Source organism: Amblyraja radiata, chromosome 4 (genome assembly GCF_010909765.2).
Source record: "Amblyraja radiata isolate CabotCenter1 chromosome 4, sAmbRad1.1.pri, whole genome shotgun sequence".
In the NCBI taxonomy this organism is placed as follows: domain Eukaryota; kingdom Metazoa; phylum Chordata; class Chondrichthyes; order Rajiformes; family Rajidae; genus Amblyraja; species Amblyraja radiata.
Window position 1 is genome coordinate 119,998,378 of NC_045959.1, and position 21,976 is coordinate 120,020,353.

General features: G+C 47.5%; 1 protein-coding gene across 1 annotated transcript in view; it reads left to right on the plus strand.

Moving 5' to 3' along the window:
• oxsr1 (oxidative stress responsive kinase 1) overlaps nucleotides 1–21,921 on the plus strand; it is a 114,987-nt gene extending 93,066 nt beyond the window's left edge. Inside the window, exons 14-19 of the mRNA XM_033020427.1 lie at nucleotides 462–668; nucleotides 2,847–2,911; nucleotides 7,617–7,669; nucleotides 15,378–15,446; nucleotides 17,709–17,773; nucleotides 20,578–21,921. Coding sequence (XP_032876318.1) covers nucleotides 462–668; nucleotides 2,847–2,911; nucleotides 7,617–7,669; nucleotides 15,378–15,446; nucleotides 17,709–17,773; nucleotides 20,578–20,652 — 534 coding nt within the window. The 3' untranslated portion in view covers nucleotides 20,653–21,921. The remainder of the gene's footprint in view (nucleotides 1–461; nucleotides 669–2,846; nucleotides 2,912–7,616; nucleotides 7,670–15,377; nucleotides 15,447–17,708; nucleotides 17,774–20,577) is intronic.
• The last annotated feature ends 55 nt before the right edge of the window (nucleotides 21,922–21,976 follow it).

Genomic DNA, 21,976 nt, shown 5'->3' on the forward strand with positions numbered 1-21,976 from the left:
GGTTGTAGCCCAGTGAATGTCAGTAATTTAGTAGAGTTTATTTGTTTTACAATAGACAATAGGTGCAGGAGTAGGCCATTCAGCCCTTTGAGCCAGCACCGCCATTCAATGTGATCATGGCTGATCATCCCCAATCAGTACCCAGTTCCTGCCTTCTCTCCATATCCCCTGACTCCGCTATCTTTAAGAGCCTTATCTAGCGCTCTCTTGAAAGCATCCAGAGAACCGGCTTCCACCGCCCTCTGAGGCAGAGAGTGGAGTTTAGTTTAGTTCAAATAAGGCTCTTAAAGATAGCGGAGTCAGGGGATATGGGGAGAAGGCAGGAACGGGGTACTGATTGGGGATGATCAGCCATGATCACATTGAATGACAGTGCTGGCTCGAAAGACCGAATGGCCTACTCCTGCACCTATTGTCTATTGTCTGTTGAATAACACGTGGATGGGTCTTGTGTCTTTCAGCTTTACGTGTCAGCGGAAGGACCCGGCTCCAACGTCGCAGTCCCTGCCCAAATCCCACAGGTGCTACCTCAGCCAACGCCCAAAGTACCTGACGCCAGTGCGGTGCCTGCTGCCCAGCCGCTAGTAATACCGGTGATCCCTACATCTGTGGTCATGCCAGACCCCAGCCAGAAACCTCCAGCTCAGCACCAACTCCCTGCATCTCAGGTATGCTGCACTTTAATGTGTCATTCCTAACTGTCACTATGTCATGTTGCCACTTGCGGGCGGAGCACCAAGGCAGATTCCTTGTATGTGAATAGAAACATAGAAAATAGGAGTAGGCCATTCGGCCCTTCGAGCCTGCACCGCCATTCAATATGATGATGGCTGATCATTCAACTCGGTATCCTGTACCTGCCTTCTCTCCATACCCCCTGATCCCTTTAGCCACAAGGGCCACATCTAACTCTCTTAAATATAGCCAATGAACATGCCTCAACTACTTTCTGTGGCAGAGAATTCCACAGATTCACCACTCTCTGTGTGAAAAAAAATGTTCTCATCTCGGTCCTAAAAGACTTCCCCCTTATCCTTAAACTGTGACCCCTAATTCTGGACTTCCCCAACATCGGGAACAATCTTCTTGCATTTAGCCTGTCCAACCCCTTAAGAATTTTGTACGTTTCTATAAGATCCCCCCTCAATCTTGTAAATTCTACTTGGCCAATAAACTTATTCAAGGGCCTTGACCCGAAACGTCACCTATTCCTTCACTCCATCGATGCTGCCTCACCCGCTGAGTTTCTCCAGCATTTTTGTCTACCTTCGATTTTTCCAGCATCTGCAGTTCTTTCTTAAACATTCATTCATTCTTTCCATATACAGTCACAGCATCTCTCATGATTGCTTTATATGTTTGGAACAGAACAATGTTTTGATTAGATAGACGGTTGAGCCACATCTTCAGACCATACTTGGTGTTGGTTTGTTAATATCACGTGTACCGAGATACAGTGGGGAATTTTGTGTGTGGTTCCCTCACATCAAGCTACAGGTCCATCACCACCGATTTACTGCAACTGTTGGTCCGCCGCGTCCTTTAACCCGGACAGAATTATGATAGCGCTCTTGAAATTGCCCCCCGGAAGTCACCACCCCCCCCCCCCCAAAAAATGTGGCACCCAGGTGACCGATCTCGACCTCGTAGGGATTTCCGCGGCCGATCGTCGGGTGGAATTTGCTCCCTGAGGCCGGGGCCTTGGAACTCCGGCCCAGCCGGAGCCGACAGATCCGTCCCCATCGCCGACTTCCGAGGCCGACTTTACGGTGCCGGTATCTCAGCCACGCAGCGGCTCGACTCCTCTCGGAGGCTCCGACCTCTGCTGGTCCGGCAACATGTTCCCGATGTTGGGGGGAGTCCAGAACCAGGGGCCGCACAGTTTAAGAATAAGGGGTAAGCCATTTAGAACGGAGACGAGGAAACAGATAGTTGTGAGTCTGTGGAATTCTCTGCCTCAGAGGGCGGTGGAGGCCGGTTCTCTGGATACTTTCAAGAGAGAGATAGATAGGGCTCATAAAGATAGCGGAGTCAGGGGATATGGGGAGAAGGCAGGAACGGGGTACTGATTGGGGTTGATCAGCCATGATCACATTGAATGGCGGTGCTGGCTCGAAGGGCCGAATGGCCTACTCCTGCACCTATTGTCTATTGTCTAACACGGATAATTGAGAAAAGCTCTGGAACGAAAGATGCTGTAAAATCGGTGACGGACCAGAACATGATTGTAATCAGGCCTTACACAATTACAACAGGCAGTGCAATGAGTATTGGGCAAAGATGTTGGGATGGTATGTCACAGTTGCACAAGACGTTGGTGAGGCCATACTCGCAGTATTGTGTTCAGTTTTTGGTCAGCCTGCTACAGGAAGGATGTCGTTAAGAAGAGAAGAGCGCAGAGAAGATTTTGGGGATGTTGCCAGGACTCGAGGGACTGAGCTACAGGGAGAGGTGGGGCAGACTAGAGTGCAGGAGGCTGAGGGGCGATCTTACAGAGATGTACAAGGTCATAACGGGAATAGGTGGAGCGAATGTACAGTGCCTTTTCCCCGGGGTAGGGAAATCAAAAGCCAGACGACATGGGTTTAAGGTGCGGTGGGAAAGATTTAATGGGAACCTGAGGGGCAACTTTTTCGCACAGATGGTGGAGAGAGGACTGTGCGGTCTGAAGAAGGGTCTCGACCCGAAATGTCACCCATTCCTTCTGTCCAGAGATGCTGCCTGTCCCGCTGTGTTACTGCAGCATTTTGTGTGTACCTCCTTTACATGTTGTGATAGTTGCTGCCTGCACTGGGTCCTGTGACAGCTCGTTGCAAGTATTCACCGGTTTGTTGTTTGTTTTTCAGTTGCCTCCCGGTTGTCTTGCTGCCGATTTACACCAAACACCCATTAGCCTTGTGTTAAGATTGCGGTAAGTGGCAGCTGCTCGGATATCTTGCCCTGGTTGAAGTCGTACCTGCAACTGCTGCACAAGCACCATGTGTCCAAATGAATTCTGCCTCATTCTGTTTTAAATATTTCGGGATAGTTTAGTTTTGAGATACAGCACGGAAACAGGCTCGTCGGCCCAATGAGTCCGCACCGACCAGCGATCCCCCGCGCTCTAGGTCTCGTTGGTCCCAAAGGCATTTGCCGACCAGCGATCACCGCACATTAACACTATCCCGCACATTAACTCTATCCTACACACTCATACCAAGCCACCAACCTGTACGTCCTTGAAATGTGGGAGAAAACCGCAACACCCGGAGCAAACCCACGAGGTCACGGGGTGAACGTACAAACTCCGTACAGACAGCACCCGTAGTCGGGATTGAACCCGGGGCTGCAAGCGCTGTAAAGCAGCTACTCTACCGCTGCACCACCGATTTTTAATCCGAATATTTTGATCAGGAGTCATGTTTACATTACATTTACATTAAAACATGGTGGCACAGCGGTGAAGCTGCTACCTCACAGCGCCAGAGACCCAGGTTCGATCCGGGGCAACGGGTGCTGCCTGCATGGAGTTTGCACGTTCTCCCTGTGACCGTGTGGGTTTGCTCCGGGTGCTCGGGTTTCCTCCCACACTCCAACGACGTGCAGGTTTGTGGGTTAACTGCCTTCTGTAAACTGTCTCCAGTGTGTAAGATAGAACGAGCGTACTGGTGATCGCTGGTCTGCTCGTTCTCAGTGGGCCACAGGGCCTGCTTCTGAGCGGGGTCTCGAAACTGAAATGCTGGGAGACTGGAGAGAGACGAAAGGGCCTGTCCCACTTGGTGATGTTTTTTCTGCGAATGCTAGCATCATTGACTGACGTAACAGGTCACCGAAAAAGTCGTGGCGTGACGACATGTTGACGTGCGGTGTCTCCTAAAATGTCGCAACTTTTTTTGTTGTCGCCGCTGGATTTTGAAATGTTCAAAATCTTTCGGCGACCCTGATATGTCAGTCAATGACCCCGGCAGTCGCCGCTTTCAGGTCAGGCGATGCTCGAGCCTACAGTTCATCCAGGGCTAACCTGAAGAGGGGCGTCAAGAAGGCCAAGCACTGCCATAAGCTCAGGATTGAGGAGCACTTCAACAACAACTCCGACCCCCGACGCATGTGGCAAGGCATCCAGGCCATCACGGACTACAGACCCTCCAACACCACCCCCACATCCAGCGACACCTCCTTCCTTGAGGAGCTTAATCACTTCTATGGCCGCTTCGACAGGGACAATCTAAAGACAGCCATCAAGGCCGTGCTCCCTGCTGATCACCAACCCCTCACACTCACCCCCTACGACGTATACGTGGCACTGAGTAGGACTAATGCACGTAAAGCTGCTGGCCCTGACGGCATCCCCGGGCGCGTGCTCAGGGCCTGTGCTGCGCAGCTGACAGACGTCTGGACTGACATCTTCAACCTGTCACTTGCCCAAGCAGTTGTCCCCACGTGCCTTAAAACCACCTCCATCGTGCCAGTGCCAAAACACTCCACTGCGGCAAGCCTCAACGACTTCCGCCCAGTTGCACTTACCCCCATCATCACCAAGTGCTTCGAGAGGCTGGTCCTGGCACACCTCAAAAGCTGCCTACCTCCCACACTGGATCCCTATCAGTTTGCCTACCGCAAGAATAGGAGTACGGAGGATGCCATCTCAACGGCATTTCACTCCGCCCTCTCCCACCTCGACAACAGAGACACTTACGTAAGAATGCTGTTCATCGATTACAGCTCAGCATTCAACACCATTATACCATCAAAACTGATCACCAAACTCGGTAACCTGGGCATCGATCCCTCCCTCTGCAACTGGATACTGGACTTTCTAACCAACAGACCCCAGTCTGTTAGGTTAGACAAGCACACCTCTTCAACCCTCACCCTGAACACCGGCGTTCCACAGGGCTGTGTGCTGAGCCCCCTCCTCTATTCCCTCTTCACCTATGACTGCACACCTGTACATGGTACTAACACCATCATCAAGTATGCAGATGATACAACGGTGATTGGCCTCATCAGCAACAACGATGAGTCGGCCTACAGGGAGGAGGTCCAGCACTTAGCAGCATGGTGCGCTGACAACAACCTGGCCCTTAACTCCAAGAAGACCAAGGAGCTCATTGTAGACTTCAGGAAGTCCAGGGGCGGCACACACACCCCCATCCACATTAACGGGACGGAGGTGGAACGTGTTTCTAGCTTCAGGTTCCTGGGAGTCAACATCTCCGATGACCTCTCTTGGACCCACAATACCTCAACTCTGATCAAGAAGGCTCACCAGCGTCTCTTCTTCCTGAGGAGACTGAAGAAGGTCCAACTGTCTCCTCAGATTCTGGTGAACTTCTACCGCTGCACCATCGAGAGCATCCTTACCAACTGCATCACAGTGTGGTATGGCAACTGCTCTGTCTCCGACCGGAAAGCACTGCAGAGGGTGGTGAAAATTGCCCAACGCATCACCGGTTCCTCGCTCCCCTCCATTGAGTCTGTCCAAAGCAAGCGTTATCTGCGGAGGGCGCTCAGCATCGCCAAGGACTGCTCTCACCCCAACCATGGACTGTTTACCATCCGGGAGGCGCTACAGGTCTCTCCGTTGTCGGATCAGCAGGTCCAGGAACAGCTTCTTCCCGGCGGCTGTCACTCTACTCAACAACGTACCTCGGTGACTGCCAAACACCCCCCGGACACTTATTATTATTTATTCAAATCATTTGCTATGTCGCTCTTCCAGGGAGATGCTAAATGCATTTCGTTGTCTCTGTACTGTACACTGACAATGACAATTAAAATTGAATATGAATCTGAATCTGAAAAATCACCAAGTGGGACGGCCCCTTTAATGTGTTTAAGAAGGAACTGCAGATGCTGGAAAATCGAAGGTAGACAAAAGTGCCTGAGAAACTAAGCGGGTGCAGCAGCATCTATGGAGCGAAGGAAATAGGCAACGTTTCGGGCCGAAACCCAAGGGTTTCGGCCCGAAACGTTGCCTATTTCCTTCGCTCCATAGATGCTGCAGCACCCGCTGAGGCCCTTTAATGTTACAGACGACTGTGGAGGTCAGGCCATTTGGGTATTTTTAAAGCGGAGGTTAATAGGTTCTTGATTAGCAAGGGTGTCAAAGATTACGGGGAGAAGGCAGGAGAATGGGTTTGAGAGGGAAAGATAAATCAGCCATGATCGAATGGCAGAGTAGACTCAATGGGCCAAATTACCTTGTTCTTATGAGTTGCAAAGTTGGCAGAAAAGGGTTTTAGCTGAAGTTGTTTTTGTGGTTTAATCTTCGGCAGCTGGTGCTTTTAAATTTGTTCCACACAAGTTGCAGGGTTGATCTCCAGGGTTGAAGAATATGGTTTAGTTGGAGCACTAATGTTCACGACAATAGCACCATTCAATATTTTAGCAAAGGTGATGAATTTCTGAAGGAGACTCAATAATTCAACTTCATTTCCACTGTTAATGAGTTTCCAGCTTTGCAAAGTGTGTGCTGATTAAATTTTGTTCTGCAATTTTACTTATTGAAATTGAATTCTGCAATTTATCTTATTGAAACATAAAAGATTATTAAGGGTTTGGACACGCTAGAGGCAGGAAACATGTCCCCGATGTTGGGGGAGTCCAGAACCAGGGGCCACAGTTTACGAATAAGGGGTAAGCCATTTAGAACGGAGATGAGGAAACACTTTTTCTCACAGAGAGTGGTGAGTCTGTGGAATTCTCTGCCTCAGAGGGCGGTGGAGGCTGGTTCTCTGGATACTTTCAAGAGAGAGCTAGATAGGGCTCTTAAAAATAGTGGAGTCAGGGGATATGGGGAGAAGGCAGGAACGGGGTACTGATTGGGGATGATCAGCCATGATCACATTGAATGGTAGTGCTGGCTCGAAAGGCCGAATGGCCTACTCCTGCACCTATTGTCTAGCTACCTCGAAGCTGAAAGGGTTGATTTCAGACATCAATTGTACATGACACGAGGGTGGTGGGTGTATGGAACAAGTTGATGGAAGAGGTGGGTGAGGCAGGTACTATCGAAACATTTAGACAGGTACATTCATATGGCAGTTTTAGAGGGATATATGGGCCAAACACAGGCAGGTGGGACTAGTGTAGATGGGGCAGTCTGGTCAGTGTGGGGTAGTTGGGCTGAAGGGCCTGTTTCTGCGCTGTATGACTCTATGACGCGTACTAAAAGCCAGGAAGCTTCACGTTTGTTCGTGAAATTAAGCCTATATGTAGCAAGCTATACGTGAAAAATTGCAATAATTATACTTGATTCACAGTAAGAACAAATAGTTCATCGAATCCATCATTAAATGACATTTACATTCCATCTGTTTAAGAAGGAACTGCAGATGCTGGAAAATCGAAGGTAGACAATAAATGCTGGAGAAACTCAGCGTTGAGGCAGCATCTATGGAGTGAAGGAATTAGGTAACGTTGCCTATTTCCTTTGGGTCTCGACCCGAAACGTTGCCTATTTCCTTTGCTCCATAGATGCTGCCTCACCCGCTGAGTTCCTCCAGCATTTTTGTCTACCTTTATCTTCCATCTAATGCTTATCTACCAAGCCCTGCACAGAGCAGGTTGAACACTAGCTGATCATTGACAAAAGTCCGTCAGCTTACCATTTCCCCTTCTCCCTCCCTCCGCAGGAACTTGAAGAAGGAGCTGAATGACATAAGATTTGAATTTACTCCTGGTAGAGGTAAGACAGTCAGTCGTTCACTGTGTCTATACGTGTGACATTCTCAGCTCGGAGCTGGGGACCAGCTGCCTTGAGGAAGCTTTAGTGGACCTTCTCTAGCATGATCAAAGGTCATAAGTGATAGGAGTTGAATCACGCCATTCGGCCCATCAAGTCTACTTCGGCTGATCTATCTCTCCCTCCTAACCCCATTCTCCTGCCTTCTCCCCGTAACCCCTGACACCCGTACTGATCAAGAAACAGTCTGAAGAAGGGTTTCGGCCCTAAACGTTGCCTATTTCCTTCGCTCCATAGATGCTGCTGCACCCGCTGAGTTTCTCCAGCACTTTTGTCTACCAAGAATCTATCTGTCTCTGCTTTAAAAATATCCACTGACTTGGCCTCCCCACAGCCTTCTGTGGCAAAGAATTCCACAGATTCACTGCCCTCTGAGTAAATACATTTCTCCTCATCTCCTTGTTAAAGGATCGTCCTTTAGTTCTCAGTCTGTAATCTCTATTCCTAGACTCTCCCACTAGTGGAAACATCGTCTCCACAGACAGGATTGCAACTCCTTCCCTCACTGTCTACACTCCAGCCGCACACACGTGTAGGTTGCCGCTCTCAAGTGTTTCCATACCCCACATACCATACAGTCTGCTCTGCAAGTGCACTGATCACTTGGCTTGAATAATGCACGAGTTCCCGCAGGTCCTGAACTTCAGAGATACAGCATGGCGACAGGCCCTTCGGCCCGCCAAGTCCGTGACGACCAGCAATCACCCCGTACGCGCTAACACTGTCCGACACACGAGGGACAATTTACCATTTTACCAAAGCCAGTTCATCTGTAGGTCTTTGAAGTGTGGGAGGAAACCCAGGCGGTCACGGGGAGAACGTACAAGCTCCGTACAGACAGCACCCATAGTCAGGATCAAACACAGGTCTCTGGTACTATAAGGTAGCAGCTCTACCACTGTCGCATACGGTTTAGTTTAGTTTATTGCACCAAGTACCGAGGAAAAATCAATGGCAGACAAAAATGCTGGGGAAACTCAGCGGGTGAGGCAGCATCTATGGAGCGAAGGAATAGGTGACGTTTCGGGTCGAGACCCTTCTTCAGACTGATGTGGGGGGTGGGTGGTGGCAGATAGAAAGGAAGAGGCGGAGTACATTTGTTTTTTAGTCATCAAAAAAGACATCACAATCGAACCGTCCACACTGATCAAGGGAATAATGTTTAGTGCAAGGTAAAGTGTGAATAAAGATAGTCCAAGGGTCTCCAATATGGTTGATGGGAGGTCAGGACCGCCCTCTACTTTGCGATATCATGGTTCGGTTGTGTAATGACAACAGCCTGGATGCCCGACTTGTCTGAAGAAAGGTCCCAACCCAAAACATCACCTATCCATGTTCTCCACAGATGCTGCCTGACCCGCTGAGTTACTCCAGCACTCTGTGAAACGTCACCTATCCATGTTCTCCACAGATGCTGCCTGACCCGCTGAGTTACTCCAGCACTCTGTGAAACGTCACCTATCCATGTTCTCCACAGATGCTGCCTGACCCGCTGAGTTACTCCAGCACTCTGTGAAACGTCACCTATCCATGTTCTCCACAGATGCTGCCTGACCCGCTGAGTTACTCCAGCACTGACCTTTTTTCCCCTATTTTATTTCTCTTTTATTTTGTAATCATCTTATTGTAGGAGTATTGAAGGCAGTGCACTGTTCATCTGCTCCTGGCCCTTCATCATCTCCACTGTACAGCAGGGCATTAGATAATTAGGTTTATGATGAAAGTACATTGGCCGAATCTGTCTTTATTTAACACCTATAATCAAATTATGCTGCTGCTTCTGGCCTGAGCATCATTTCAATGTTTGTTCAAATAATTTTGTGTTTAGTTTAGAGATGCAGCATAGTAATTGGCCATTCGGCCCGCCAGTTCCATGCCGACCATCGATCACCCATTCACACTAGTTATCCCACTTTCTCATCCACTCCCTACACACTAGGGGCAACTTACAGAGGGCCAATTAGCCTACAAACCCGCACATCTTTGGGATGTGGGAGGTTACCAGAGCACCTGAAGGCGGTCGCAGGGAGAACGTGCAAACTCCACGCAGACAGCACCTGAGGTCAGGATTGAACCTGCATCTCTGGTGCTGTGAGGCAGCAACTCTACCTGCTGCACAAGTGAGCTGCCCTATTCTTCTGCGGAAGGAAAGATCAACGGTGAACTTCCCCATGTATTGTATTGGAACTTTGCATGAAGTATTGAGCCATCTCTCTCAACCTTTTAGCTAGATGGGAAAGTTTAATGATGTGCAGACAAATTTTGTTTACATAGAATGGTGGGTGCCTGGAACGCGCTGCTAGGGGTGGTGGGGGAGGCAGATACGATGGCGGTGTTTAAGAGAGTTTTAGATAGACACGTGGACATGTAGGGAATGGAGGGATCTGGATCAGGCAGAGGACAATAGACAATAGGTGCAGGAGTAGGCCATTCGGCCCTTCGAGCCAGCACCGCCATTCAATGTGATCATGGCTGATCATCCACAATCAGTATCCCGTTCCTGCCTTCTCCCCATATCCACTGACTCTGCTATTTTTAAGAGCCCTATCTAGCTCTCTCTTGAAAGTATCCAGAGAACCGGCCTCCACTGCCCTCTGAGGCAGAGAATTCCACAGACTCACCACTCTCTGTGAGAAAAAGTGTTTCCTCGTCTCCGTTCTAAATGGCTTACTCCTTATTCTTAAACTGTGGCCCCTGGTTCTGGACTCCCCCAACATCGGGAACATGTTTCCTGCCTCTAGCGTGTCCAAACCCTTAATAATTTTATATGTTTCAATAAGATCTCTTCTCATCCTTCTAAACTCCAGAGTGTACAAGCCCAGCTGCTCCATTCTCTCAGCATACGACAGTCCCGCCATCCCGGGAATTAACCTTGTAAACCTACGCTGCACTCCCTCAATAGCAAGAATGTCCCTCCTCAAATTAGGGGACCAAAACTGCACACAATACTCCAGGTGTGGTCTCACTAAGGCTCTGTACAACTGCAGAAGGACCACTTTGCTCCTATATTCGATTCCTCTTGTTATAAAGGCCAACATGCGAAGGAGAGACGGGGGGTTTCTCAGAATGTGTGAAGATAAAGCTCTAGATGTAAAAGGGGCAAAAACGGAAAGGAAGGGTAGTAAAAATCATCTGAAAGTGCTTTATCTAAATGCGCGGAGTATTCGAAATAAGATAAATGAATTAACGGTGCAATTAAGTATATATAGTTATGATATCGTGGCCATTACGGAGACATGGCTGCAAGGGGATCAGGACTGGGAGTTAAATATAGAGGGGTACTCGACAATTAGAAAAGATAGACAGGAAAGAAAGGGAGGAGGGGTGGCCCTTTTAATAAGGGAGGGAATAACGGCAATGGAGAGGAAGGATATTGCGTTGAAGGATCAGGATAGTGAAACAGCTTGGGTACAGATAGAGAATAACAAGGGGAAAAAAACACTAGTGGGTGTAATTTATAGACCTCCAAATAGCTGTGACGCTGTTAGTCAGAACATAAATCTGCAAATAGTTGACGCATGTAAAAAGGGAACTGCTGTAATCATGGGGGACTTCAATTTTCATATTAATTGGGCAAACCAAACTGGGCAGGGTAGACTAGAGGAAGAGTTTATAGAATGTATTAGAGACGGGTTCCTAGAACAGTATGTCACGGAACCGACAAGGGGGGAGGCAATCTTAGATCTGGTCCTGTGTAATGAAGCAGGATTAATTAAAAATGTCATAGTTAGGGACTCGTTGGGAACAAGTGACCACAATATGGTCGAATTCCATATTCAAATAGAAGGGGAGCAGGTTGAAACTCAGACTAGGGTGCTTAGTCTAAATAAGGGGGATTATGAAGGTATGAGGACTGAGCTGATCAAAGTTGACTGGGATAGCAGACTCAAGAATAAGACGGTACATGAGCAGTGGTGTACGTTTAAGGATCTACTGTATAACCTTCAAGAAAAATTTATTCCTATGAAGAAAAAAAGGGGTAAGGGTAAGAACAGTCAGCCATGGCTCAGTAAAACTATAAAGGATAGTATTCGGCTGAAGGCAAGGGCATATAAGGTAGCCAGAGGTAGTGGGAGGGTAGAGGATTGGGAAGCATTTAAAGGTCAGCAAAAAGTAACTAAGAGATTAATTAAGACGGGGAAAATAGGCTATGAGAGGAATTTAGCGAACAACATAAGAACTAATAGTAAGAGTTTTTATAGCTATATAAGAAGAAAAAGGGTGGCTAAGGTGAACGTTGGTCCATTGGAGGGTGAGACTGGAGAGTTGTTGGTGGGGAACATGGAAATGGCAAAGGCATTAAACGAGTATTTTGTATCAGTCTTCACCATAGAAGACACAAAAAATATTCCAACGCTGGATAAACAGGAGGCGGTAGGAATGGAGGAGCTAAATACTATTAAGATCACCAAGGAGGTGGTATTAGGGAAATTAATGAGACTGAAGGAGGATAAATCCCCTGGGCCTGATGGATTACATCCAAGGGTCTTGAGGGAGATAGCAGTGGGGATTGTGGATGCATTGGTGATAATTTTCCAAAACTCCCTGGAGGCAGGAACGGTCCCAGTGGATTGGAAAATGGCCAATGTAACACCTATATTTAAAAAAGGAAGTAAACAGAAGGCGGGTAACTATAGACCGGTTAGTCTAACATCGGTGGTGGGTAAAATGTTGGAGACAATTATTAAAGAAACACTAACGGGCCACTTGGATAAACATGACTTCATCGGACAGAACCAGCATGGTTTTGTGAAGGGGAAATCGTGTTTAACGAATCTGCTCGAATTCTTTGAGGAAGTAACAACTCGGGTGGATAAAGGGGAACCGGTGGATGTGGTATACTTGGACTTCCAAAAGGCTTTTGACAAGGTGCCACATAAGAGACTATTGCTAAAAATAAAAAATTATGGGATTGGGGGTAATATATTAGCATGGGTAGAGGATTGGCTAACGAATAGGAAGCAGAGAGTGGGGATAAATGGTTCATACTCGGGATGGCAACCGGTAACTAGCGGGGTTCCGCAAGGGTCGGTGCTGGGACCCCAGTTGTTCACAATTTATATAAATGATTTGGAGGAGGGAACCAAGTGTAATATATCAAAATTTGCGGACGATACGAAAATGGGAGGGAAAGTAGGGGATGAGGAGGATAGGAAGAGTCTGCAAAAGGATATAGATAAGCTAGGTGAGTGGGCAACAACTTGGCAGATGAAATTTAATACTAATAAATGTGAAGTCATTCACTTTGGGGAAAAAAATGATAGGGCAAGTTATTTTCTAAATGAGGAGGAGCTGCATTGTAATGCAACGCAAAGGGATCTAGGGGTATTAGTACATGAATCACTAAAAGTCAGTATGCAGGTGCAGCAAGCAATCAGGAAGGCCAATGGAGTTTTGGCCTTTATTGCTAGGGGGATTGAGTATAAAAACACGGAGGTCTTGCTGCAGCTGTACACGGTATTAGTGAGACCACATTTGGAATACTGTGTACAGTTCTGGGGTCCATACTTAAGAAAGGATGTACTAGCCCTGGAGGCAGTGCAGCGAAGGTTTACAAGATTAATTCCTGCAATGAGGGGATTGACATATGAGGAAAGGTTAAGTAAGCTGGGACTCTACTCTTTGGAGTTTAGAAGAATGAGAGGCGATCTCATTGAAACGTATAAGATCGTGAGGGGCCTTGATCGGGTGGATGCACCGAGGATGTTCCCAATGATCGGGGAGGCTAGAACTAGGGGACATAGTTGCAGAGTGAGGGGGGGCTCTTTTAAAACTGAGATGAGGAAGAACTTCTTCACCCAGAGGGTGGTTAGTTTGTGGAATTCACTGCCCCAGGGAGCAGTGGAAGCAGAAACGTTAAATATATTTAAGTCAAAAATAGATGGTTTTTTAGCTGCCAAGGGGATAAGGGGCTACGGGGAGAGGGCAGGGATATGGACCTAGGTATGGTTAGTATAGTAGACCTGAGTGATCTCCTGGACGAGGAATTTCCCGGATTTTTTTCCCGAATTGGACCTGGGTTTTTATCCGTTTTTTTGCCTCCCCCAGGAGATCACGAGGTTCTTGGGGTGGAGAGGGGTGATAGCGGTATAAAGGGGAGGGTAGTGTCTTGTGTTCTGTGTCTTGTGTCTACTGTTTGTGGGTAAGTGTGTCTGTTTGGTGTTCAGCCATGAGCGAATGGCGGTGCGGGCTCGACGGACCTGGTGGTCTACTCTCGCACCTACTTTCTATGATTCTATGATTCTATGCCATTCGCTTTCTTCACTGCCTGCTGTACATGCATGCTTACTTTCATAGACTGATGTACAAGGACCCCCAGATCCCGTTGTACTTCCCCTTTTCCCAACTTGATGCCATTTAGATAGTAATCTGCCTTCCTGTTTTTGCTACCAAAGTGGATAACCTCACATTAGAGGAGATTAGTTTAACTTGGCATCATGTTCGACACTGGCATTTTGGGCCGAAGGGCCTGTTTCTGTGCTGTACTGATGTATAATCAAAGGTTAACTTGGCGAGAGGTTGATTTAATAGTGTTAATCAGTAGTTGAAGTTAGTGGCTGCACACTGACAACTTCTGCTGTTGATTAAACATTTACCTTCAGAGTGTTGGGTTCTGAAAAAGGGTAGATCATTATTTTCCAAATTATTCCAATTTTGTGAACGGGATAACATTTATCTGTAGTACATCAATGTTTTTATGAACCCAAATTGGAACATTTTCTTACTTCTGCCTCCCCCCCCAAACCAGCTGCTGCTGTGTGTTCCCCAAATCTTTTATGTACATCCTCCTGCGTTCAGGACCAAATGATCATTGGTTACTCATTCATGCAGAGTAGTAGAATCAAGAACCAAAGGACATAGGTTTAAGGTGAGAGGAAAAAGTTTCAATAGGAACCTGAGGGGCAGCCTTTTCACACGGAGGTAGGTGACACAAGTACTATTACAGCATTATATTTGTAGGAAGGAAGTGCAGATATAAGCAGGTACAAGAATAGGGAAGGTTTAGAGGGGTGTTAGCAAAACCTGGGTGAATGGTAGTAGCGTAGGTGGGGCATGGTGGTCGGCATGGACCAGTGGTGCGGTCAAGTCAGGTCAAGTTTATTTGTCACGTACACATACAAGATGTGCAGTGAAATGAACGTGGCGAAGCCTGCGGGATTGTGCAAAAACTACAGAACAGAACCAGTATTTACATTTTAGGAAACAAAATTAAAAAAGACACAACACAACAGTAAGTGAGTCCCTGGTGAGGTATGAGTTTACAGTCCTGGTGGCCTGTGGGAAGAAACTCCGCCTCATCCTCTCTGTTTTCACAGCCTGGCAACGGAGGCGTTTGCCTGACTGTAGCAGCTGGAACAGTCCGTTGCTGGGGGGGTAGGGGTCCCCCATAATGTTGCTGGCTCTGGATCTGCACCTCCTGGTGTATAGGTCCTGCAGGGGGTGCGAGTGTAGTTCCCATAGTGCGTTCGGCCGAACGCACTACTCTCTGCAGTGCCTTCCTGTCCTGGGCAGAGCTGTTCCCAAACCAGGTGGAGATGTTGCCAGACTGGCTGCTTCGAGCCAGTCTCCTTGCTGTGTGAGTGTGAGTCATTGTTGAATGGGTGAAACATCGCTGGGCCTGCCAATTCATGACATGTGCTTAATCCAACAGATACGGCAGATGGTGTTTCCCAAGAACTTGTGTCTGCAGGTCTGGTTGATGGAAGAGATGTCGTCATAGGTAACTCTTTACTTAGACTGCTATACGGCGCTTGTGGACTTTGAAGGTTTATTACCCTTGAGAATGTCTTACCGATACTGTGCCATGATCACATTGAATGGCTCGATGGGCCGAATGGCCTACTCCTGCACCTATTGTCTATTGTGCAGAGTAATGTCAAATGAATACTGTTCAGCTCACAATCTATCAATGCTAACTTTGACACCAAAGATCACTTTCCAAATCTGAATTTTCCCAATCCCCTGAAGGTATGTGAAGAAACATAGAAAATTGGTGCAGTAGTAGGCCATTCTGCCCTTCGAGCCAGCACCGCCATTCAATATGATCATGGCTGATCATCTAAAATCAGTACCCCGTTCCTGCTTTCGCCCCACATCCCTTGATTCCCTAAAGGGCCTGTCCCACTATGCGAGTTTACCCAAGAGCTCTCCCGAGTTTAAAAAAACCCATCAAACTCGTGGTAAGTATGGAGCCTGTACGTCGGAGCTCGGGGACGTCTCGTAACGCTAACGGCAGGTACTCGGGAAATGCGGGAAGCTCGTGAAGTTTTTTCAACATGTTGAAAAATGTCCACGAGAGCCCCGAGTACCTACGAGCAGCTATTACCGTAATTCTCCGAGTTTGAATCGGGGGAAACTCAGGAGAACTCTTGAATTAGCTCGTACAGTGGGACAGGCCCTTTAGCCCTAAGAGCTAGAGACTCTTCCAGGTATGGATGTGATCAATAACTTGGGTAAGATGAGGCAATTCTGGTGCCACAGACACTCTGTTGACAAGGTAAAGGTTACTGGTGATCCTACTGAGACTGCTTCAGCTTTCCTGCTGATGATGTTTGCAGGACGGTGTTTGATGAAGGTCATAATAATCTGGTTAGTTTATTGTCACGTGGGACCCGGCATGTGGGGGAGCTGAGAACGAGGGGAACCTGTGGTGGGGGAGGAGGGGGGGACAAAGAGGGGACCAAAAATATTTAAAAACACTTGTTAACTTTGTTGGTGCCTTGTTGCGACTCTTTTGTGTACTGTTTGTGCAAACACAATGAATTTTCATGGTACATGTGACAATAAAGTATCTGTCACGTGTACCAAGGTACAGTGAAAAGCTTTTGTTGCGTGCTAACCAGTCATTGGAAAGACAATACATGATTACAATCGAGCCGTCCACAGTGTACAGATACATGATAAGGGAATAACGTTTAGTGCAAGGTAAAGCCAGCAAAGTCCGATCAAAGATAGTCTGAGGGTCGCCAATGAGGTGGATAGTAGCCCAGGACTGCTCTCTGGTTGTGGTGGAAACTGTCCCTGAATCTGGGATTGTCACACTGCGTGGAAGCAGACCCTTCAACCCACACTGGCCCACACTGACATGTCCCATCTACAATAATCCCACCTGCCTGCTTTTGGCCCATATCCCTCTCAACGTGTCCCATCCACACTCGCCTCCAGATAGAGCAATACTGTGTGGAAACAGGCCCTTCGGCCCAACTCGCCCACACCGGCCAACAATGTCCCATCAACCCTAGTCCCACTTGCCTGCGCTTGGTCCGTAACCCTCCAAACCTGTCTTAGCCATGTACCTATCTAACTGTTTCTTAAACATTGCAGTAGTCCCTGCCTCAACTACCTCCTCTGTCACCTTGTTCCATACACCCAGCACCCTCTGTGTGAAAAGTTTACCCTTCGGATTCCTATTAAATCTTTTCCCCTTCACCGTGAGCCTATGTCCTCTGGTCCTCGATTCCCCTACTCTGGGTTAAAGACTCTGTGCATCTAGATTCAGGAGCAGTTTCTTCCCAGCTGTTATCGGGCAACATAATCATCCTCCCACAATATCTGCGAAGGCATGAGATTGGGAGAGTACTTTGGAGGGAATGGTGTTCCCATAACCCCACTGTATCTGCCAGTCTTAGTACCCGAGCATCACCACTGACGGAAGAACTCCAACTTGCCAATCTTCTCCTTGAAACCGTTCAACAGTTGACCTTTGCCTGATTGACGCTGTGGAGGTTATTCCGTGAGGCACTTTGAAACATTTTCGATAACGCTGGATAAATATTTGCCACAAGCAAAGTGTAATTAAGTCTAGAATGTTTATCTGTCCCAAGGACTGACAACGGGGCAATGAAACTCTGGATAATAAATGTGATACGCCCAGTAAATAATACCAATAAGACGGTGAAAGTTTATAGTTTCTAATTTGTATTTTAATAAATAAATATGAAAATGTTCGTTTTTAACTTTTTTTTTTTTTTTCTAACATTAGTTGCTGCAAATCTACAGAAAATAGTGGACGAACCAGCTGTAAATAGATCTGTCACGTTCAAATTGGTGAGTAGACTTGACACTGATTTTAATATCAGAATGAATGAATGAATAAGTTTATTGGCCAAGTATTCACATACAAAGAATTTGTCTTGGTGCTCCGCCCGCAAGTGGCAACATGACATACAGTGACAGTTAGGAATGACTCATAAAACATTAAACATTAATAATCAAACATTATCGATTAAACATGTGAATTAAATAAAATACCAGAGCACAAGGAGGCTACAGATTTTTGGTTGTTAAGTCGAGCTACTACTCATGAGGAAAAAAGCTGTTTTTATGTCTGGCTGTGGCAGCTTTGACAGCCCGGAGTCGCCTTCCAGAGGGAAGTGATTCAAAGAGTTTTTGGCCAGGGTGAGAGGGGTCAGAGATGGATCTTGCCCGCTCGCAATGTCATCCCAGGCATTGAGTATATATGGCAGGGGTTCCCAGCCTTTTTCATCCCGTTTACCATCACCGTTCATCCTCCTTCCCCCCCCCCCCCCCCCCCCCCCCCCCACCCCGGAAACTTTTGGAACTATTGAGGGAGTGCAGCGCAGGTTTACAAGGTTAATTCCCGGGATGGCGGGACTGTCATATGCTGAGAGAATGGAGCTGCTGGACTTGAATACTCTGGAGTTTAGAAGGATGAGAGGGTATCTCATTGATACATATAAGGGCTTGGACACGCTAGAGGCAGGAAACATGTTCCCAATGTTGGGGGAGTCCAGAACCAGGGGCCACAGTTTAAGAATAGGTCATGGTTGCAAATGCTGGAATCTGGAGCAAAAACCGAGCTGCTAGCTGGAGGAACTCATACACTGGTTGCATGTAGTTTAACCTGGGAGTTCCGAGCTGTGTAAATGATATGCTACAATTGATCAATACTGATCAATACTACAATCAATACTGAGCAACTCACAATGGTGGGAAGCAGTTCCTATGTGAAAGTTTACATTAAAAATGGTACGTGTGAGGCAGTGTAGCGACTGCCTCACAGCACCAGAACCCAGGTTCCATCCTGACCTCGAGTGCTGTCTGCGTGAGTTTCCTTTGGGTGACAATTAGGTGTGGGAGTAGGCCATTCGGCCCTTCGAGCCAGCACCGTCATTCAATGTGATCATGGCTGATCAACAGTGCCCCGTTCCTGAGACAACGAGCCAGATAGGAGTCGAACCTACAATTTTCTGATCCATTTAAGAAAGAACTGCAGATGCTGGAAAAATCGAAGGTGGACAAAAGATGCTGGAGAAGCTCAGCGGGTGAGGTAACACCTATGGAGCGAAGGAATAGGTGACGTTTCGGGTCAAGGCCCTTGAATATCTTTATTGGCCAAGTATTCACATACAAGGAATTTGCCTTGGTGCTCCGCACGCAGTGGCAACATGACATACAGTTAGGAATGACACATTAAAATGCAGCATACCTGAGATGCAGGGAGTTGGTGCTGAGCTGGAGGTTTCTGGCTGGGCAGCAGGCACCGCACTGGCGTCAGGTACTTTGGGCGTTGGCTGAGGTAGCACCTGTGGGATTTGGGCAGGGACTGCGACGTTGGAGCCGGGTCCTTCCGCTGACACGTAAAGCTGAAAGACACGAGACCCATCCACGTGTTATTCAACAGACAATAGACAATAGGTGCAGGAGTAGGCCATTCTGGTCTTTGAGTCAGCACCGCCATTCAATGTGATCATGGCTGATCATCCACAATCAGTACCCCGTTCCTGCCTTCTCCCCATATCCCCTGACTCCGCTATCTTTAAGAGCCCTATCTAGCTCTCTCTTGAAAGCATCCAGAGAACCTGCCTCCACCGCCCTCTGAGGCAGAGAATGCCACAGACTCACCACTCTCTGTGAGAAAAGGTGTTTCCTCGTCTCCTTTCTAAATGGCTTACTCCTTATTCTTAAACTGTGGCCCCTGGTTCTGGACTCCCCCAACATCGGGAACATGTTTCCTGCCTCTAGCGTGTCCAAACCCTTAACTATCTTATATGTTTCAATGAGATACCCTCTCATCCTTCTAAACTCCAGAGTGTACAAGCCCAGCCGCTCCATTCTCTCAGCATATGACAGTCCCGCCATCCCGGGAATTAACCTTGTAAACCTACTCTGCACTCCCTCAATAGCAAGAATGTCCTCCCTCAAATTAGGGGACCAAAACTGCACACAATACTCCAGATGTGGTCTCACTAGAGCTCTGTCCAACTGCAGAAGGACCTCGTTGCTCCTATACTCGACTCCTCTTGTTATTCCACGCTCAGTTTATCAGCACGCACCACAGCCCAATCCAAGACCGCAAGACATTGCAGAAAATTGTGGACGTAGCCCTGACCATCACACCTTCCGTTGACTCCATCCACACTTCACGATGCCTCGGCAAGGCCAGCAGCATAATCAAGGACCAGTCTCAACCCCGGTTACACCCTCCTCCCTTCCGGGTCTCGACCCGAAACGTCACCTATTCCTTCGCTCCATAGATGCTGCCTCATCTGCTGAGTTCTCCAGCATTTTTGTCTACCATCTTCTGAACCGTAGTCAGATGCGTTATCCATTGCGCCGATGACCCAAGCTGTGCTCCGGTTTACTTCTACATCTCAAAGACATGCGGGTTTGTAGGTTAATCGGCCCCTCTGTAAATTGCCCCCTAGTGTGCAGAGAGTGGATGAGAAAGTGGGATAGCATAGAACTAGTGTGAACGGGTGATCGCTGGTCGGTGGGCCGAAGGGCATGTTTCCATGCTATATCTCTAAGCCAAACTAAACAGCTCTACACCAATCTAAACATAATGCTTTATTATATATTAAAACATTTTCATTTTTGTTTTCCTGCAGGCCTCTGGACTGGAAGAAACCGATATTCCTGATGATGTTAAACTCGTAGGATTTGCACAACTTACCATTAGTTAAATCACGCTACAATGAAACATAGACCTGCTGACCCCCACCTGTGAATCTCTCGCCGGTGATGGTCTGAGGAAACGTACTGCCAAAGAGCGATGGTCTTTGCCCGTAGAACTCGCAATGTTTGCCCCTGCCTCTCTCTCTCTCTCTCCCCCCGTAACCAGGAAGGTCCAAATAGCAGTGAACTGAGTGTTTGCTTCCACTGTGCTAGAACGGAGTATTCGCCCTCGATAGCTTATGCAAGGTTTCCGCTTGCTGAGATATTCCCCCCCCCCCCCCCCGAAATCTGATGTGGGGTGCCTGACGTGGGTGAACTAAGAATTGCCGGCTCTCTCTGCTCTTTCTCTTCCTCTTCCTCCCTTCCTCCTCTGCCCTCCAACTCCTCCCCCCGCTCCCTCCCTCCCTCCCCACCAGCCTCCCGACTTTCCTCTTCAATAATTGCCTTATTTTTTTACTGTGCTTTACGGATCAGTGAAGGAGAGGCAACCTCCCCACAGTTCTCCAATCAGACCGAGAGATTTGCGTGGTTGCGTGAGTGACGAGCCCTTTAATTGATCAGCCTTTTTTCCTTCAAGAAATCATAACACATACGGATATGAATTGAATTGCAATCCACCCCGGGGACATATTTTTCTTTGCAAAATGACTGCAGCCCAAAAGCGATATATGCAGCATGTATTTTGGTGCGTGGATCTCTTGCCCACACCTCTGGCTTCCAGGCACATTGTTAACTGCCTTTGCTGTGATCTGCTGCAGCTAGAATTTCTCTCTTCCTTTCTGCATTAACGATGAAACCGAATTTAAATATAACTATGAATTAATTAATGAAGAATAATTTGCTTTTTTCCATTTGTGTACCAAAAGCCGTCATGGCGTAAATCTGCATCCCACCGGTTATTGCGTACAAATAATGTGTAAACTAATCAACTTCCCAATCAGCTCGGTTTCCTTCCCCTGGTGCCAACAAGGAAGAAGCTGGATCTGAGGAACTTTCTAACTGTCCGATCTTTCAGCTCAAAGTGATTTCCAAGTTTCAGCTGTGAATGTTCAATTGCATTGATTCTCTTGAAAGGTTGAAGGCGCCATTTGGTTTCAAGTCTCGGTAGTTTTTGTTTTTGGAGTGATTTGTTAAAAGTTGTTACTGATTCCGGGCACGTAATGGAAAAATGATACAAGATGTTCTGCATTATTGTGACTGGGGCTCATACAATGTATTGGTACGATCATGCTATTGAAGATTACACGTAAGCCAATACACTTTAAAGTTGCACTAAACCTCTGGTGTGAACCTAGTTTGTTATTCTAACCCTCCTCCTCTCTAGCCATCATA